Genomic DNA, 20,117 nt, shown 5'->3' with positions numbered 1-20,117 from the left:
GTTTATGTAGCATGTATACAAAAAAAGAACATCTTCCAGGCAGAAAAAATGCCTTTTTCAGAAAACTCAATATGTCCCAACTGCAACGTATAAAACGGCCTCGTTTTGTTTGCTTTTGTCTGAAGTTGACATCCAGATAGAGAAAACTGAGAATTTTTATTTATATCAGGTTGGATCTGCATTCGAAGTTTTCCCATTAAAATCGAAAGCAAAATGCCTAAATGTGGCAAAAAATTAAATAACTTTTTTACCCGCAAATTAATTAACCCGGTTTTATCCGGTTGCGTGCGTACTTTCAATCTGATACTCAAAAAATGAAGTTGCTTGCTTAAACGCATTTTTCCAAGATATCTCCGTAATTTATCAATTATTAGGAAAGGATGTTAATTAAAATGATGAGAAATTCGACTGAAAAAGCATTATAAGAGGAGCCGTTATTTAGTTTTTAATTTGGTTTTAGTTTTGGCTTTTGTATAAAATTTAATATTTTAGCGGATTGCAGTGGCACATGTACCCTTTTATTAATTTGTAACAGGAAGAAAGTGGGTTGGTCAAGTAAAGATTTAAAATATTATATACAGTTTGGGGAATCTATTAAAATGCATAGAGAGGTGCTTAAAGGAGCAGCCGATATACAGGGTGTTTCAGAACTATAGGATCAAACTTCTAGGGGTTGTTCAGTGCAACAGTAGAATTCATTTGAGTATAGGAACCCATGTCCGGAAATGTGTCACTACGCCACTACGGCCCTAAGACGCGTTCAAATTTAGAAAAAATATTAACCTAAATAGGGTCTGATGCATTTATTTTTACCTTTTGTATATGATACCATCACAACAATTGTTCAAAATGTCTTCCTCCAACCTCAATACACCGATTTAAACGCCGTATATGATTTCCGCGGACTACACTAAAAATTTGATCATCGTTTTAAATGATTTCAAATTCTGCTGTTATTCGTCCAATTAAGTCTAGCTCTGATTCTACCGGAGTTTCGTAGACTAAAGACTTTACTTGTCCCCACAAGAAAAAATCGAGCGACGTTAAATCGGGTGACTTAGGAGGCCAAGAAACTGCTCCACCTCTGGCAATCCAACGGTGCCCAAACCGCTGAGCCAAATACTCGCGTACTTGTACAGCAAAGTGAGCCGGCGCTCCATCATGCTGAAACCACATTTGCTGTCTAACGTTTAGTGGAACATTTTCAAGGAGTTCTGGGAGAACTTCCTCCAAGAAATGCAGATAAATAGGTTCTGTTAACCGTTCCGGTAGAAGGTATGGCCCAATTAAATAATCATCAACAAAGCCTGCCCATACGTTGACAGACCAACGATTCTGATGTTTTCTTGGAAAAATTGCATAAGGATTTTCTTCGTCCCAAACATGGCTATTCTTACTATTAAAAATACCGTCTCTTGTGAAAGATGCTTCATCGGTCCACAAAACATATTGTAACAAATTTGGTTGTGCAATGATGTGATCCAGAAGCCATCGACAAAATTGAACTCTAGGATGATAATCGGCTATAGTCATACCTTGAACTTTCTGGATGAAGAGAAAAATGCCGGAAAATTTCTTGACAAACTCTTTAACTGTTGTGAAGCCCTTGTATGTGACTTCTAGTCGATTAACTCATAGGGGGTTTTAGCCCTTAAGGATATTTAGATGAATACTACTGCGGTCAGTTTAGTACTGTCTTTAATAACGTAATTTTCTCCTATTTATCCAAACTTAACTATATACAATATGTGACATAATTAGTAACAATGATTATAATGCCATAGATAAAAACTGCTGACTGCTGCGGACTGCGTACCTGGCCTCGTTCGGTTTTGGTATGATATAGATGGATCTATTTTTCAAGTTCAAATAATAATTATGGTAAAAAATATTATTGAACTAATTTGTACAGTTATCCCGATTTTATGTCTAATATGAGATTAGACACTGGAAGTGGTAAGGATGGAGTTATTGCTCGTGTAGTATACCCGCCAGACAGAAGCGTTTCTCGTATTTATATTCTTAGCGACGTCACGTGTGCTATTTTATGGTTCATCGGCAACTCGCCGAAGCACCTCTTCTCCAAATTCGACCGTTCTTACGGTTCGAGCAATACCAGTATCATGCATCTTAGTCTTAAGCATGCCTGTCTCAGCGAGCCGCCGATGAACCGCAATAAACTTTTTGTATCCAGGATGCTGTCGTTCGGGATAACGTTCATGATACAACCGCGATGCTACTCGTACGTTGCACTTTGTTGCTCCGTATGCCAAATGCATATCCGCCAATTCTTGATTGGTAAAGTTTTCCATTAGCAATAAATGTTTAAAAATTGTAAGCTATAAAAATTTTAAATGTTTAAAAATTGTAAGCTATAAAATTTTTAAACATGACATTGAGAATTGACATTGATAAGCGTTGATTTTAAACAATTGTTGTTATGGTATCATGTTCAAAAGGTAAAAATAAATGCAGCAGAACCTATTTAGGTAATTAATGTTTTTTATAAATTTTAACGCGTCTTAGGGCCATAGTGGCATAGTGACGCATTTCTGGACATAGGTTCCTATACTCAAATGGATTCTTCTGTTGCACTGAACAACCCCCAGAAGTTTGATCCCATAGTTCTGAAACACCCTGTATAGCAATGCATACATATGCATTTCAAATATTCTGCTATTCGCCTCTTGCGTCGGTAATATATTTATCTAAAAATAGAATATTTCGTGTTTTTCAATACGATTAAGCATCCACCGTAACGAAGGCTAACTCTATTTCTTGCATTAAAACTTTGCAAACTATTACGTAAAAGCTTAGGTATTTCTAAAATACTTTTATGGATACAGACTTTACTTATATCAGTATACATACCACATAGAACTATAATCTGAAAATGTTTATTATGCTCTCTATTGAAAACTAAAGCGTTATTCTAAATAAAATATATAGCTACTCCAATAAAAGTACAAAAAATTACAAAAATTAAACTAAACCCCTTAAAATAAATTAAACAAATATTAATTCCTTAAATAAAAGACTTAAACAGACCTTTTTGGCTAAACTATAAGTTAACTTATTATAAAAGCCATTTTTGGTAATGGAATTAACAAAAGTTCATTTTAATAAAAGTTTTCCAGAGTAGAATTAGCACATTTAATAATTTTCTATCGCAACTCCTTTAAATTTGTTGTAATTATTCTTCTTGTAACACCATTAATAAAAGTTATTTGAAGTCAGATATAGAGATTTTTTTGTGGCATGTGGCATTTAACCATGCAGCCAGTTACAATTTTTATATTTTATTTGATTTGCCATTATTACGTATCGCATATTTCTACACTACTTTGACAATTGATATAAAAATATTCTTGTAATGCAAATTATGGTTTTTTTTAATGTTATTTTATTTTTAATATCGAATTTATAGTACGGTTCTTAGCTACATTATCTTATCCTAAAATATGTAAGACAGTGAGACACACTTCACACCACTGGGGTCTATCAGGGCGACTTAATACACCAGAAGTGATATTGACCACGGAAAACATAAGGGAATGAGACTTGGAACTAGCATTATTAATCTAATTAAAAATCGAAACTAAATACTAAGTCCTACATTTCTAAGGAAGGTAATTAGAGAATTAAATAGTTTTGCATTTTCTAGTGCCAATAAATCCAAAATATTAAATGGACGAGCCACTGTACATTCCACGCATAAATTCTTGAGTATATTTTTTATATTCAAAAAATATGTGATTTAGGTCACCTGTAATATTTTCACAACAATTTGTGCACAGTATTATATATGTAATACTTCAATTTTATTAAGGTGTGCTGAATAGCAAGCATGTCCTAATTTCATACGAATTATAGTTGTTTTAGAACGCCTTGCCACGTTTAGTTCAATATGCCAGTATGCAGAAGGTATTTTTAGAACTAATTTGCAATAACTTCTTGAAGATTCTTTGCAAATATTTTTCCAAATATTATTCCACTTAACCTTTGTATTTTTCCTAATTATTGCGTTATCAGTGAGACAAGAAAGATCAGGTATGTTGTTGCCGACGGCAATACTATTTTTGGCTAACAAATCTACCAGCTCATTACCTTTAATATACCAGTATGAGCCTTAACCCATAGAAATGTTACTTTTTTGTTAAAAATGGATCAACGACGTAAAAGTTTTTTATTTTCCCATATTCTGAGGCCATCTAGAGATCTAGGAGCCCATTTAATATCTCTTTTTCATATATCCATTTTATATTTTTTGATAACCGCATTATGTCTATACATATAACATATAACTAATAAAAAAAAAAAACAGAATCCACAAACCAAAAAATTACTGAAGGTGAAAATTATAATAATTATACAGTTTCCGTCAACAAGGCGTATTCCTAAAAGGGTGCCTAAACTATACCAGGTGGAGCAAAAAGTTCTATAGCCAAAATATAAGATTATCGAATTTTATGCTTTCCTTATATAAAAACTTAGATATTTTAAGAAATAAATGGTTAAGATATGGAAGAGAATATATTTAACAAAAAATAAAGGCATTTCACGGGTATATTTAACAATATTAAAATATACCGGGTGTTATATTGAAACATCTAAAGAGGTTGCGTATTTCATTTTGGTACATTCGGATATTGTAATATAAAAATGACAAAACATCACAACCAGTTTTAAGTAGGTATTAAGTTGACCAATTGTGGTACAAATGTCATAGGTCTACATTAAATCCATAGTTAAAAAAAATTAATTACCTGGCAACGCCGCATGCATTTTTTATAAATGTCATTTAAATATAAAGATCTCGTAATGTCTAATCATTTCGTAAAATAATATATAGAGCGTTCTATATATAAAGAAATACATATTATATGACAACTTTTTTATGGCCCACTCTGTATGTCTAGAAATATTTTTAGTTTGGAAACTTTGCATTAGAACTTTCTGCTTTACCTGGTCTAGTTTAGGCGCTATATTTACCGTAAGCTTTATTGACGTACCCTGAAAAATATATTATTCCGAACATATTTCGGTTTTTACAGTTAAAGAAACAGGTCAATCAGAGTCAGCTCGATCCTATATATATAGTAAACCTTCTTTTCAAGGTACTCACACACATTACTTTCCAGGATTTCATGCTCTATAATAAATTGTTTTACTAAAAGCCGAAAAAGAGATAAAGTTCTCCCCTCGACAGTTCACTGAAAAGTCGTTACTGAATTATTAATGGCGCTCGAGTAGTTTCCGTAGAGTGTCCTTTAAAACGTCTCAATGATTGGATTAAGTAGCATTTATTAAATTATTTTTTCAGGCGAGACCCTTTGAACAATAGACTTCCACGTTCATCGAGTATAGACTCAATGGTGGAAGCCGTGTGGTCGGAAATGCCCATTTCGCCATCTGAATCACTGCCGATCCCGGCGATTACCGAAAAACGTTCGTCATTACGGCCTGATAAGGCTTTGGCATTAGTTTCGCCCAGTGTTGGACGAAGAGTCAAGGGTCAAAGAGCCACAAATGGTAAGTTTTAAATAAAAAGAAAAAATATGTATGATATGTTATTATGTAAAGGGCTAAAAGCAGTATCTTAAAAATGACTCAAATAAATATCATAACATTTTCGCCAGGAAACTCACTGTGCATTGAGTTATAATAATGAGAGCAACATAACTAAAAAAGATTTCTTATACAGTTTCAAGCAAATTCGACATTTTCAATTTCAGCAAATCCCCCCCAATTTAAAATGGGATTCAAAGAAATCCTTTATCTATCGTTCCCGACTTTTGTCTCCTATTTATTGTAAAATATTCCAATAAAAAGCGATTTCCTTGTAAATTTTCTCTCTCAGTTTTTATCAAGAAATTTCCATGTTAACATTATTCAAAAACAAGTACGTTTATTATAAGTTGATTAAAGGTTGCACTCCCGGTTTACATCAGTGCGGTAAGCAAATTACAGGCAATAACAAAATGCTAATTTCATTTAATTATATGCATTAGATTGATGTCTTATTATAGTCCAGGCAAATTTTAGTTTTTGATATCCATCCTGTAATAAGGGTTCACAAAAAGGTTTCTATTGCTGATTTTTTATAGGTATAAGTTATTTTTTTTAGGTAGTTGGCTTACTATAGATGAAAAACGCAAATTTATTAAATCGTTAATGATTCTTAAAGGTGAGAAGGGTTATCAGGTGAAAAAAATTGATTTTTTATTTTATTACACCGTTAATTGTCCAAAATGGGATTTTTCTTACGTAGTCGTACTTTCTTTTTCTTCTAGTTCAACGATCGTTGGTCATCATGTTGGCTCTTATGTTGATAACTATTGTTTTATTTATAGCTGCTCCGAAAAGACTGTAGATTTCTAATAGATATCTTTCTTCATTATTTTTTTTAAATACGTTGTTCTCCTTATTCTTGGAAAATCCTTGCCTAGTGTAGCGTTTTTTTTTGTTGTTTTTATAATATAATAATTTAATATTATATGGAAATAATACTGATCACGACATCTAGTGCAAAATGGGTTAATGACCTTGTAAAAAAATAAGAACTCCTAGATGACGCTAACTATCCTTTGCTTTAAATTTTTAAGTAATTTACTGGAATCAGGTTATTTTTCTCTCCCTCTCTCTGACTAAAGTGATTTTCCTATATGTCTGTTCTTTGTCATTGGTCACGTACGCCATGCTAAAGGATCAGCTTTTTAGGTAGTGCCATTTTCGATACTGGGTTGTTGTTGTTCACTCAACATCTTTCAACATCAGTCAATTTTTTAAAAAACAGAAATCTAATAAAAGGTGGTTACACTAGGCTTTCTTTCCTTATAATAAGATGCAAGATCTCATATTTCTCCGGGTGTTTTATGCTATACCCAAAATATTCTTCTAACTATTTGGACATGCCATTTGGGACTATGTGTTACTAATTCTGTCTACTCAACTGATTTTTAGTAATTACCCGGTACACCCACCTCACAAATGATTGAAGATGTTTAAGCATTATGTCAGTGAGTGTCCATGCTTCGATGCGGTACAGAGGAATTGGAAAAACATAATAGCGTACTATCTTCATTTACAATTTCAGCCTCAAGTCATTAGTGGTTAAAATTCTTTTCATCGTGACAAGGCATGTTAGGTTCTTTGCTAATAATTATTTTGTTTTGGTGGTATTGAGTCTTATGTCAAACTATGTATAAGTGTCGGTTATCTTATTCATTGGATATTGTGAATCTTCTTGGTTATCAGTGACAATAAGTTGATTATTCGCGTATCTGATATTATTTACGTTGACTCCGTTATTATTAATTCTTTGAGTAGCATTAATAAGAGTCTCATTGAATATTTCCTCTGAAAAGAAGTTGAAAATAAAGGATAATGGCATACTTGGTTGACGATCATTTCATCCGATAGTTAGTATTCTAATTTCACCTCGTCTGTCTGGTGCCAGTATAAATTGGCAATTATGCGAACATCATTCAATCATGGCGTACTTTTTTAAAAGCCTTTTCGAAATCGATTAAACAGAGGGACAAACAGACTATGACTAACATCATGATATATTTGGCTGTTCATGTACTGGAACAGTAAACGACGTCTCTCTAGTTCCTAGACCGATCCAAACTGACTGTTTCCATCTCTTGGTAATGTCTACCGTATTATATAGTCGTACAGACGAAAAACCTTGTCTTATTAAGATTGATATTGGTTATCTTGTCTAGAAATGGTAAACATGTTGATATTTTGGCGTTTTTTGAGTTTCTAGCGCATTTCTCAGTTACGACATAAATCATCTGAAAATGTATAATAAATAATTACAGACGACAAAAATAAACATTTTATTATCATTAATCATACTTAACTATAAGATCTCAAAAAATTGAAAAACTGTTGATTTTTTCAAAAAGTTTGAAATTTTAATGTCTGCCCGGAAAAAACTATTTTAGAAAATTCATTCTTGATGGCGTGAAACAGGATATTTGAATTTCAAAGACGTGTGTATTGGATGATCAATCGTAGATGATGATGGTTTGGTAGAGTATGTGCTTCAGAGTATTGAAAAAGAACCTGGTATTTGTACTAGACAAATTGCTTTAACACAAGAAACAAATTACATACAAATTTTAAAGGGATATCAGTTTTATCACTATTTATTGTTCACTATAGATTACACTCCAAGTATACCATTTTGCAATTGCCTTATCCAGAAGAGGGCTTTTTTATGAGATTTCTCCAAAGCATTTGACAAAGTTGACCTTTACTTGCTTGTTAGGAAACTTTTGGCGTTGGGAATTTATGGTGATGTGTTAGAGTAGTTTGGTGACTTCATCTCTTTAGAAGTTGTGATTTCATCAGGTGTTCCTCAGGGTAAAGCGATAATAATAATTTAGTAATAATAATCTGCTTTATTGTCAAACAATTTTACACATTTTGTAGACAAAGCTAATAAATTAATAAAAAACATACAAAAAATAAACAAAAAATTACAATACAGAAAACTTAAAATATAAATACGAATTTGTTTACATTATATAGTATAAATCGTTTAAGTAATTCTGACCGTGGGGTTGGAAAATAAAGATCATGCTCCCCATTCCTAAGTGGGTAGTTGTGAGATTGCTGATACATGTTTGCGAATTAAGCAAATGGATTCAAATATGGATAAAGAAGAAAAGCTTATATTTTATATTTTTTCAAGAATGCTTGACAGGGAGTTCTACAACTTAGTTTCAGTGAGTAATGAACAGCTCTCTTTTCTAGTTTAAAAATGCGCTCAAATCGCAGAATGTAAAAAAAAAAGATTTACCCCAGAATGTACGGTCTTTTCGGAGATGCGACTCAAAAAGGGCGTAATATATTGATCTAGATGTTGCCAAATTTTACGGGGGAAACCGGTGCAAGTGCAAAACATGCAAAGCTTAATTTTTTGGATAAGGCCTCGATGTGCCATTTTAAGAAGTTCCATTTTAAGGATTTGTCTATTCCGATTATCAGGTTTCGTTTTCCTAACCCTAAAGCCGAACTGTGTCTTAGTCAGATCAGTTTTAGAATACGCATTTAATGCTGTCTGTAAGGACAGGGTACAACCCGTCCAACGAACATTTTTGAGAAGAATTGATCTTAATTTCTAGAATGTGTAATTTGGCAAATTCTGTGAAAAAAAAATAATGATATTGATCTGTTTTGTGATATAATTAACAGACTTGCTGTCAAATTGAAACAAGCTTTGTACTGAATTGTTATTATATTAAACTTGTGTTTGTTTTGCATTTCATTTAACTCCATGACTTAACGTGCGTGTCTGCTTTCTCTTTAAGGTTTACTTGTAGCTTGATTTGAATAGTTTTAGTGTTGTTGCTACTGATAAGAGCCTTAAGTCGGCCATCTTGCTTAATGTCAAATATAATGTTATTAGTAATTACTGTTTTGTTATTTATTTTCCTAAGTTCTAGATGGATATTCATGTACATATACAATTATAGAATAAGTTTTTTGAGTTGAACTTAAACTTGTCGCTAGAAAATCAGAACTTTTATCTTTTACGCGATTCTGAAAATGGCATAATTAACTATCCCAGGATACATGAGTGGTATATTGAAAATCCTCCTACGATTATTCAAGCGAGACATCAGCAAAGTTTTTTCTTAACCCGGTTCGTTTTTTACCTCAGGTACTGATGGCGAAGCATACAAACGTATCTTAGAAACAAACTTACCCACATTACTTCAAAATGTTCCACTGACGACAAGGCAGCAATACTCCACATTAGCTATTCTTTTTAATGAAAACACCAACGATCATTTAAAACAGATTGTTTACTCCATCTGTTGACGATACAAATGATCATCGTAGGCGAATTGAAAATGAATTCTATATAGGTGTTTTACTAACAGCTCAAAATTTTTGTGTTTAATAAAACATGGTATTAATTTAGAAAATATACTTTTGGGAATTATGTATGAAACAGAGTATCTTGTAAATGGCCGCCACGGTTTCACTGGTATATGCGTACTTGATGAAATGTTCAATAACGTTATTGTATGCAAGTGGTAATATTTTATTGACACAGCATATAATTTCGGCTTTAATGATTCGATGGTTGCAGGCTTATTGGCATGAGCGTGGAGGCCAATTATCGTCATCTTATCGGGAAATGACACGACCAGGGGCCAACTCGTCAAGATCGTGCAAGATCGTCAATGTTTCACGGGCGGCATGTCTTGTTGCACCGTTCTGGTGAAACCAAATGTCAAGATCAATAGCTTCCAAATGAGGCACAAGAAACTGTTTCATAGTTTCATAGCACGACAACATCATTTCTGTTAGCACCGTACCTTCCTCGTTTTCTAGGAACAACGGCTTAATTTTTTTCTCCAGACCACAGTGCACACTGTATGGTGTGATTGTGGATACATTGGGATACATTGTGGATAGATTGTTGATGCATTGCTTTCTGATGATTTTCTAAGCGTCGAATGTGACATTTTTGCCTATTAATGAAGCTATCGAGGTGAAAATAAGGCTCATTACTGAAAAAGATTTTGCTTGCAAAATGAGCAGGTAGCTCAAGGATCCAATTAGTAAATTCTCTTCGCTGTTCATAGTTATCGCTGTTCATGTTTATACATCCTCATTCATCTCATCTCATTCATCTCATTCATCTCATTCATCTCATTCATCTCATTCATCTCATTCATCTCATTCATCTCATTCATCTCATTCATCTCATTCATCTCATTCATCTCATTCATCTCATTCATCTCATTCATCTCATTCATCTCATTCATCCTCATTCATCTCATTCATCCTCATTCATCGACCTCTACGAACTCGTATCGTATATTATACAGTGAGAGCCAAAAGTCCGGAATAAATTGATTTAAAATTCAGAGGTATGCAGTCGGGCACGTCGATTTTTATTTTTAACTGCGGATTTTCTTACTATAATTTTATGTATACAGGGTGGTCTAAAATAAGTTACGACCATCAACTTCAATTTTTGAAATGGAAATACCTATTTTTTATTCTGTATTCTTAAAGAACAGAAAATTCTAGACATATTTCATTTACAATATGCTATACCTATCTTCATTTGTTTTTGAGTTATTGACAGTAGAAGATCGGCATATTTGCACTTTTGACATGTTATAAAATCCAAACGGTTAGACATAGATAAATGCGATTTGCACTTTTTATCGAAGCTTTTTTAAAACCATCTGTTGACACTAGCTAGTTAGTGTCAACAGGTACTGAGAAATTTACGGTTGAATTTCTGAACATACTAGTAACATAAGTTATATTTGCAATTATTAATTGCAAATGTAACACCCTTACTAAGGTAACCTTTTTTTTTTTTTGTTTAATTTATTGACCTTGTGCACATTTAGTCACGAAAAACCTCAATATAATAATTTTTTAGTACTTAAACTAAATCGGACATCACAAACAACCATGCCAAGTCTGGGACTCGAACCCAGGGCCACACGATTGCTAGGCAGATATATACCCACCGCGCTGCCGGGGCCGGCTTCTAAAGGTAACCTTGTTTTTTGTGTTTTTTCATCCATTGTTGCAATGATGTTGTCATCATTTTTTGAAGTGACAGGTATCAAGCAGTCTTATCCTTGTTTATTGTAAAATTTAATATTGCCTGAAAAGATGAATAAGTTAAGTGAAACTGAGAGAATAGAAATACTAATTATGATAGGATGTGGTGATCGCATTAGGACCCAACACCAGGTTTGTGAAATGTTTAATACCAAGTGTCCTGATAAGACAATATCTCAGTCTACCGTTAGCAAACTAGAAAGAAAATTTAGGGAATTAGGTCACGTCAGAGATCGACCCAGATCGGGTCGTCCCTCAATTTCCGAGGAGAAGAAGTTAAATCTTGTTTTGTCCATTGAAGAAAATCCTCATACACCGACTAGACAGGCAGCACTAGATAACGATGTTGGAAAAACATCTTTAAGAAGGATTTTGAAAAAGGCAAAATATCATCCCTATAAATTAAAATTAATCCACGAACTTAACGAAGATGATACAGATCGTCGATTAGAGTTTTGCGAAACTATAATGAATGTCTGCCATAACGATCGTCTTTTTACTCGTAGAATAATTTTTTGTGACGAGTCGACCTTCTGCCTCAATGGTACAGTGAACAGACAGAACTGCCGTTACTGGTCTTCCTCCAATCCAAATTGGGTGATTGAAGCTCATACCCAATATCCTCAATCTGTGAATGTTTGGGCCGGCATTATCAATGACAGAGTCATAGGTCCATTTTTCTTCGAAGGTACCTTAACAGGTCAACGTTATTTGGAATTCTTAAGGAACGAACTGATTCCCGCTTTATGTTTGATGTTTCCAAATGCAAATAATCCCAATATTCCAGAAGCTTCAATTTGGTTCCAGCAAGATGGCGCACCGCCACACTTCAGCAGAGCCGTGCGCCAATATTTAAGTGAGGTATTTCCGGGTCGATGAATTGGGCGAAAGGGTCAATTGGAGTGGCCTGCTAGGTCTCCCGACTTGACTCCTTTGGACTTCTTTTTGTGGGGTTATTTAAAACATAGAGTGTATGTAAATAAACCCAACAATTTAGAAGAATTGAGAAATAATATAAGAAATGAGATTCAACGAATACCTCAAGAAATGATACGCAACGTTCTGAGAGAATTCGAATCAAGACTCGCTTACTGTCAAGAAGTTAATGGGGCTCAATTTGAACATTTAATACGGTCTAGATTAGAATAGTTTCTTTTTGTTCAACGTTTATACAATACTTTTGATTAAATACATTAATATTTTGAATGTTTTTTTCATTCAATTCAACCGTAAATTTCTCAGTACCTGTTGACACTTACTAGCTAGTGTCAACAGATGGTTTTAAAAGAGCTTCGATTGAAAGTGCAAACCGCATTTGTCTATGTCTAACCGTTTGGATTTTATAACCATTGGATTTTCCATTTCAAAAATTGAAGTTGATGGTCGTAACTTATTTTTGGACCATCCTGTATACATAAAATAATAGTAAGAAAACCCGCAGTTAAAAATAAAAATCGACGTGTACGAGCGTTTTTTTTTTTGAACATACCCCTGAATTTTAAATGATTTTATTCCGGACTTTTGGCTCTCACTGTATAATATAATTTTTGACAATTAGGACGCGTTCTTCTACCGTGTAATGTCCCATGTTTAACAGTAACTGCGACCTGTCAACTTACGATCTGTCAGGTCATAATCATGTGTCGTTATGACAAACATGTTGAAACTTGAAACACTCTTTGGGGGTCCCTTAGAAGACTTTTAAACTTATTAATCTTAAGTATAAAATTTATTTTAAATAAAAAAAAATAGACCCTTCGACTGGAGATCAAGATACCGTTCCACAATACTTGTTAAAACTAAGATCAAGGCTGCCGACATCAATTATCTAAGAGACGTGCAATCTGGGTCTTAAATATCTGGAAATTAACAAATCACATAGAGAAAATGATATTTGAGGGCAAAATGTATCTACGTTTTCAAGAAATTGCAGATGGTTTCGCGAACTTTTTCAACGTATATTAATGATAAGGACTTACCTTGCCTGCCATTTAAACCTATGTAATTATTTTTTATGATCGGCTAATTTCTGAGGATGAATTTTAAGGAGCTTAACATAATTAAAGGAAACAAGGCTATTGTTCCAGATGACATTCGAGCTAATGTATTGAAGGGTTGTCGTGATCGTTTGTTGAAGCCATTAGGATATATTTTTAATATTATTCAAAGAACTATCGCCCAATTCCTATTATGGTCTTTATTTCTAAAGTCTTTGAAAAAAGATTATATGTGACCTCCTGTTTATTGAAATATCTGGTCGCATTACTTCTTGCCAAAAGAATTAACTTTTACAAATCATCTTACCTCATTCTGTCAATATGTCCATTAAGCTATCAATGAAATATCTCACGTTGATGTAATCTATATAGATATGGAGAAAGCATTTGTTGAAGTGAGACACTGTACAATTTTAAAATCTTTTTCAGATAAATGTTATATCTTAGTGATATCTCAGTTGTAGGTTCCAAAATATCGAAATTAAAGGTTCTAAGTCATGTGCCTTTAAAAGTACTTCTGATGTTCCGCAGGGTTCCAATCTTGGACCACTCTTATTTTTGGCTGCTACCAATTGTTTGGTTTGCATTATTAAAAATGCAAAGGGATTATTATTTGAAGACGTTTTCAAATGTTTTCTTATGATTTAATCAGATAATGATTTTGTGATGTCGCGAGGTAGTGCAAATTAAATAGCTTCAGATTAAATGCCAGTAAGTGCCATTCATCCTAAATGGTAATTTCATAATTTTTATTTATTATTTATTACCTTAAATGGTGAACAACCTAGAGAACTACAGCAGAAGGATCTGGGAATATGTTTTGACCCCACTATTTAATTTTCTAAATACATTTAATTACTTAAACCACCAAGGAGTTAAGTGTGGAGGTAAGTTCATTGAAAGTTTAGTTTTCAAATTCAAATTCAAATTCAAAACAAATTTATTTATCATGAAGGTAAATAAATAATCATATACAAAATTGTAGCATAATAATATACATATGTTGTACAACCTACCAAATACATGATAAATAGGACCATGCCTCGATTATAGAGAACCGTTTACACAGGTTCATCATAAGATAGAACCTGTGTGGCATAGCCCTTCAAAAACCTTAAAAGTAAAAAGTAAAAAAAAAGATTTTCTTAATTAATCGAGACATGCACGTGTTGAGTATCATATTTAAGTATTTAAGTAAGGCGAAGCAGGCGGGGGTTCTGGATATGCAGGAAAGGTAAATTAATTAATATTTATAACAATAATAAGTAGACAGCAATAGAAGATCGAGCGGCTCAGCTCTTTTAATTTTTATTGTAGATTAAGTATTGTTTTTTTGAGAATCAAGCAGTTTATTACGAATATATTTTTTATATGCAGTAAACGGAAAACTTTTCCAATTAGCCGGAAGTCTATTCCAAAGTTGAGAGGCGACAAAAATAAAAGATTTTTGAAAATTTGCTATTCTATGTTGTGGTATTCTAAATAAATTTATAAATCTAGTGTTATGCTCATGAAGAAAATTTGTAAAATTGTTAGCTGAATATAATGGCTCCCTAATTTTTATAACTTTATACACGAAGGAATACATGTGATATTTTCTACGATTTTTCATATTTAGAATTAAGTTATTGTTTAAATAAGGATGTGACTTCTAAATGGAATTTTGTAGGAAAAACGCATACAACAATTCTGAAGTTTTTGTATTGAGTAAGCGGAGTCTTCAGTCAATGAATCCGAATATACCACATCACAATAATCAAATAAGGATGAAACAAGTGTGTTAAATAATATAAAAAAAATTTAGTTTTAGGAGGTAAATGATTTTTTAAGTCGTAAAGTTTTCTTAAGCGCATGTATGCAATTTTGAGCTTATTCTTTATATGTGTTTGAAATTAAATACCGCTATCAATGTATACTCCTAAGTTTTTGACCTCTCGTACTACTGGTAGCTGCTCATTACGAATTTTTGCATTTAAAGTTGTTGCTGCATTAAGGGCGTTCTTTCCACCACCCAGAAAAATTATACATGATTTAGACGAATTTAATTTCAAATTATGGTCGCAGGAAGTTATCTATATTTTCTAAATCCTTATTAAATTGTTTTTCTATTATGGGTAGAGTTGTGAAAATGAAGTATACAGCTGGGAATCGTCAGCATATTGTTGTAACATTGAGTACTTTATGCAGGATTTCATATGTGCAACATACAATGAAAAAAGCAACGGCCCCAAAATAGAACCCTGGGGAACACCGGTCGATACAGGATAATTTGATTTTTCAGTTGTAGAAGCCTTGTTGATTACTACGCAATTCGCTCTATTATTAAGATATGACTTAAAGAAATCAATCGCGTTATTCGAAAAACCAAAATAATAAAGCTTTGCTAAAAACATTTCGTGGTTTAAAGTATCGAAAGCTCTACTAAAATCCAATAATCCAAGACATGTTATTTCCTTTTTTTCCTCATTTATCCTACAGTTATTAAGAAGGTATACTAGACTCGTGGTAGTGCTAAAGTTCTTTCTAAAACCCGATTGGCAGTCCGGGATGATATTGTAAAAATCAATAAAGCTGCATATTTGTTGGTGCACAAACCTTTCTAAAATTTTAGAAACCAGAGGCAGTATACTAATGGGTCTGAGGTCTTTAAACCCTTTTGGATCAGCTACCTTTGCAAGAAGTTTCAAAATAGCTTTTTTCCAAATTGTAGGATAAAAATTTTGTAACAAGCAGTTATTTAAAATATTTAATAATGGTTTTGTAAGATATGGTAGGCACATTTCTAGATCTTTTAAGCCTATGGAGTCTTCACCTATTGCATTACAGTGTATTGTTTTAATGATTTTAATTAATTTTGGCTCATCCAATTGTGTAAAATTTAGGTAAGACCTTGTGTTAAAATACCTATTAGCTTTATAAAAATTAAGTTTTTCATTTGAAGTTGTATCAGCTGTAGTATTTAAACCTGAAAAATAGTTCCTAAGAGCAGTTGTATTTAAAAACTTTTCTGGTAAGCCAGAATTCCTCTTACAGCCAATGTTTAATTTTCTTGCAGCCTTCCAAAATTCTCTTCCATGCTTTTGTGACATTGTGTTGAAATAGGTGATTTTTTCCCTCGCAACAGCATGCTTAGTGAAATTCCTTAATTGCCTATAGTACTGGAGGTGTGCTTCAGTTTTTTGTTTCAAATATCTACGATGAGCCTTATCTCTTTCTTTCATAAGAAATTTAATATTATTTGTAATCCACGGCGTAAACGGTTTTTCTTTTACCTTTTTGGATAATAGCGGAGCATGTTTATTTATTAAAAATAATATATTGCTATTAAATATGTCAATCTTTTTATCTGTATCTTGTGTATAATATATATTATCCCATGGTAGCTGTTCTGCGTCTAAGTTAAACTGATCGCGATTTATATTATTATAATTTCTATACTGGATGTATTTAACAGTATCACGTCCCTTGGCAAAATCCAAAACAGTATATACCATATTGTGGTCTGAAATGTCTGGCGAAATACTTACTGAACCTGATTTTTTTATGATTGATGATTGGTTTGGTAAAATAACATCAATGAGGCTAAAACTATTTGCAGCAAAATTTATTCGAGTAGGTTCTGTAATAAGTAGTTTTGCCTATCTTGGAATATGGGTCTCTTCGGTACAGTATCTGGATGGCAGTGACTGTAGAAAGGCGTTTAAAAAAAGTCTTTGAAGTGCATGTATTTCAGCAAATTTGGTATATCTCTATAGAGGCTGTGATAATGATCATTTATTAGAAATTTTTGGTAGACTGTCTCTATTAAAAGTTCTTAATAAATGCGTAAAAAAAATTCAAATATTTTTGTGTACTCTTTTTAAAATACTAAAAACAAAATATATTGTCTTGAGATTCATAGATAGTCCTTTTGTTTTAAACCGAATAAACGCTTGCCATCCAAAAGCATTTTATCTGGTTTCTCCACAATCTTTATAAGAATTTAAGAATTCTTCCATTTATAAATTTTCTGTATATTTTAACCTGTTGGCTTCTTATACTGCTGTTGATTCGGATAGTCGTAATTAGTTTAAGACAATAACACTAACTAAACTAAAACAAAACTGAAGTGACGAGTAAAATGTTTTTTTGGTATTTATTATTGTATTTTATTTATGTAGGTAATTTTTGCGTGATTATGTGAATTTGTATTTTTATATTTTATAAATACACTTTATGATATTTTAAGTTATAAAAAATAACAATGTTTCCAAAAATATCTAATAAAACTCACTTTTCCTGGACTATACTGCAAAAAAACTGAAGCGCATGTGATTAAAATCTGCTTTATCATAATTTATTGCGCTCATTTAACATTGCATGGGTGGACAAAGTACGATCTAATTTTATTTAAAAGGAAAAAGTTTATTTTTTATTACATATAACTTCTTGTTTCATAATGAAGCATTTGAAATACAGTTTTCACCAAACTGATTGAATTCGTTAGAGCATATGGAGCTTCAAGCTCGATCGAACTCCCTTTAAAATTTATTCGGCCATTATTTTTCATGATACGCTCTTTTATTATATAGAAGAGCTATTTTTTATGCCTGATTTTCTTGTTTTTTGAGAATCCAAGGATTTATTATTTTGCGAATATATTTTTTATCGATAAATCGTATTCAGTATAGCCCTACATAAGAGTTTAAAAATAACTGGGGTGCATGAAAAACATAAAGAATTGTATGATGGTACAAGACTTGCGGCAACGTACAAAGCGTTTGTAGTATACATTTTATCATTTTTAATATATCAACTTAAGGAATTTTTCTGAAAATTGTACTGAAAGAAAAAGTTGTAATAATTGAAGGACGTAGTGACTCGAGATCTCTGGTTACGCACAGGTATTTTTAACCCTTATGTGACTGGAAAGGTACTCGGGTACCTTTTCAGTTTTCAGATATGAATATCTTTTTAACTCACCTTCGATGAAGCTTGTACTTTTGTGACATTTCTTAATTTGGTTTTTTTAAGTTATTGTTAAAATTTGAAATTATTTTTTATTTCTTTTCAAAGTACATAAGGTGTAAAAAATTTTCACCCATAGTTGGCTGGATGGTTACCCGGGTACCTATAATATGTTTATAACACTAATAAAATTTTTAAGAGTTAAATTCATATGTTTTATTATATATACAGTAATAAGAAGTCATAGAAAATTACAGAGGTACAAATTAACGCAACATAGCAAACAAACACTTAAAAACACTAAATAACATTACTTATGAATTACAGTTTTGACAAATAGTTTGAGCCACTGAATGCTCATTACAAACTGGTTTGGAGCACGATTTACAGGCTTTACGAGTTTTTCTCTGTTTATGGGTTCGCTCTCGGCATATTTGGCAACTACCAACCACCTTTACACGCCCAAATGCATCTCGTTCACAAACTGCGTGTTCTCTAACCGGATTATCTATTCGTCGGTGAAGTACCATTTCTATAGCCTGACGAGTAAAATGATTACCATCAACTTTTGGAATTCAGGATCTTATTTGGATACTTGACAAACCCAGCTTATTACCAAGATCTTTTAAAAATCGCCGACGTTGATCAGTAGCTTTGGAAAAAGGATTAGGTTCCTTGTATATACAATAAGAAGCTAAACTAGCAACGTCAATTATGTTGGAAAAAAAATGCTAATGGCCAGCGATTTGTTCTACGTTTGACAGTATATTCACATAGCATTTGGTCCATAGGGTCAACACCGCCTTTAGTTTTGTTATAATATCTGTTAATTTCAGGCTTTGCAATAGAAGTATTATCTACTTCGCCTGTTGTGTGCATAGTTGATAAAAAAATCACTGCATGATTTTTTTTGGCATAAGAGCACAATGTAGCATCTTTGTTGAATGCAAAAATGGTTGAATTTATGGCTCTATCTTTTTGTGCTTGCATATTGGAAGGCAAAAATGTTTTATTTTTTCTAACTGTTCCTACTAAAGTCATATTCCATCAATTTAAAGTACGAGTAAGTTGCAAACTTGTAAAAAATTGTCTGTTGTGATATTTCTTCCTGATCCCTTATAATGTGCAACTAAGTCCAATACTGTTCTCTCACCAGTATTTGCCTGACGTTCACCACCTGGTGGTTTTCCGATATATAGCTAACCCTTTAGAGGATAGGAATTTATCGCATCACAAGCCCAAAAAAACCTTTATTTCATATTTCTCTGGTTTCGAGGGAATGTACTGGGTAAACTTAGTGTGTCCTCTATATGGAAATAATTATTTATCTACTGTAATACACTCTGTTGGCCGATAATTTTTTGCCAAATTTGAATTCAGCATAATTCAGATATCTCGAATTAGAGCTGCTTTATCTGTCTTTGCACGTTCTATATGCGTATTCCGGTCATCAAACCGAATAAATCTTAGAAACATTTTGAAGTGATCAACAGGGATAGCTGCGCGAAACAAAGGGAGCGAATCCATCTTCCATATTTCAGAAATATGTTCTTTATG

The 20,117-nt window shown here is 32.7% G+C and overlaps 1 protein-coding gene across 2 annotated transcripts in view; it reads left to right on the top strand.

The window, feature by feature from the left end:
- Positions 1-20,117, top strand: part of LOC126738206 (ankyrin repeat and fibronectin type-III domain-containing protein 1) — a 495,291-nt gene that overhangs the window by 280,637 nt on the left and 194,537 nt on the right. For both annotated transcript variants that reach the window (XM_050443423.1, XM_050443433.1), the window contains exon 6: positions 5,324-5,532. In XM_050443423.1, the coding sequence (XP_050299380.1) occupies positions 5,324-5,532 (209 nt within the window). The remainder of the gene's footprint in view (positions 1-5,323; positions 5,533-20,117) is intronic.

This window comes from Anthonomus grandis, chromosome 1 (assembly GCF_022605725.1).
Source record: "Anthonomus grandis grandis chromosome 1, icAntGran1.3, whole genome shotgun sequence".
Classification (NCBI taxonomy): Eukaryota; Metazoa; Arthropoda; class Insecta; order Coleoptera; family Curculionidae; genus Anthonomus; species Anthonomus grandis.
This window is presented reverse-complemented; position numbering and strand designations above follow the sequence as displayed.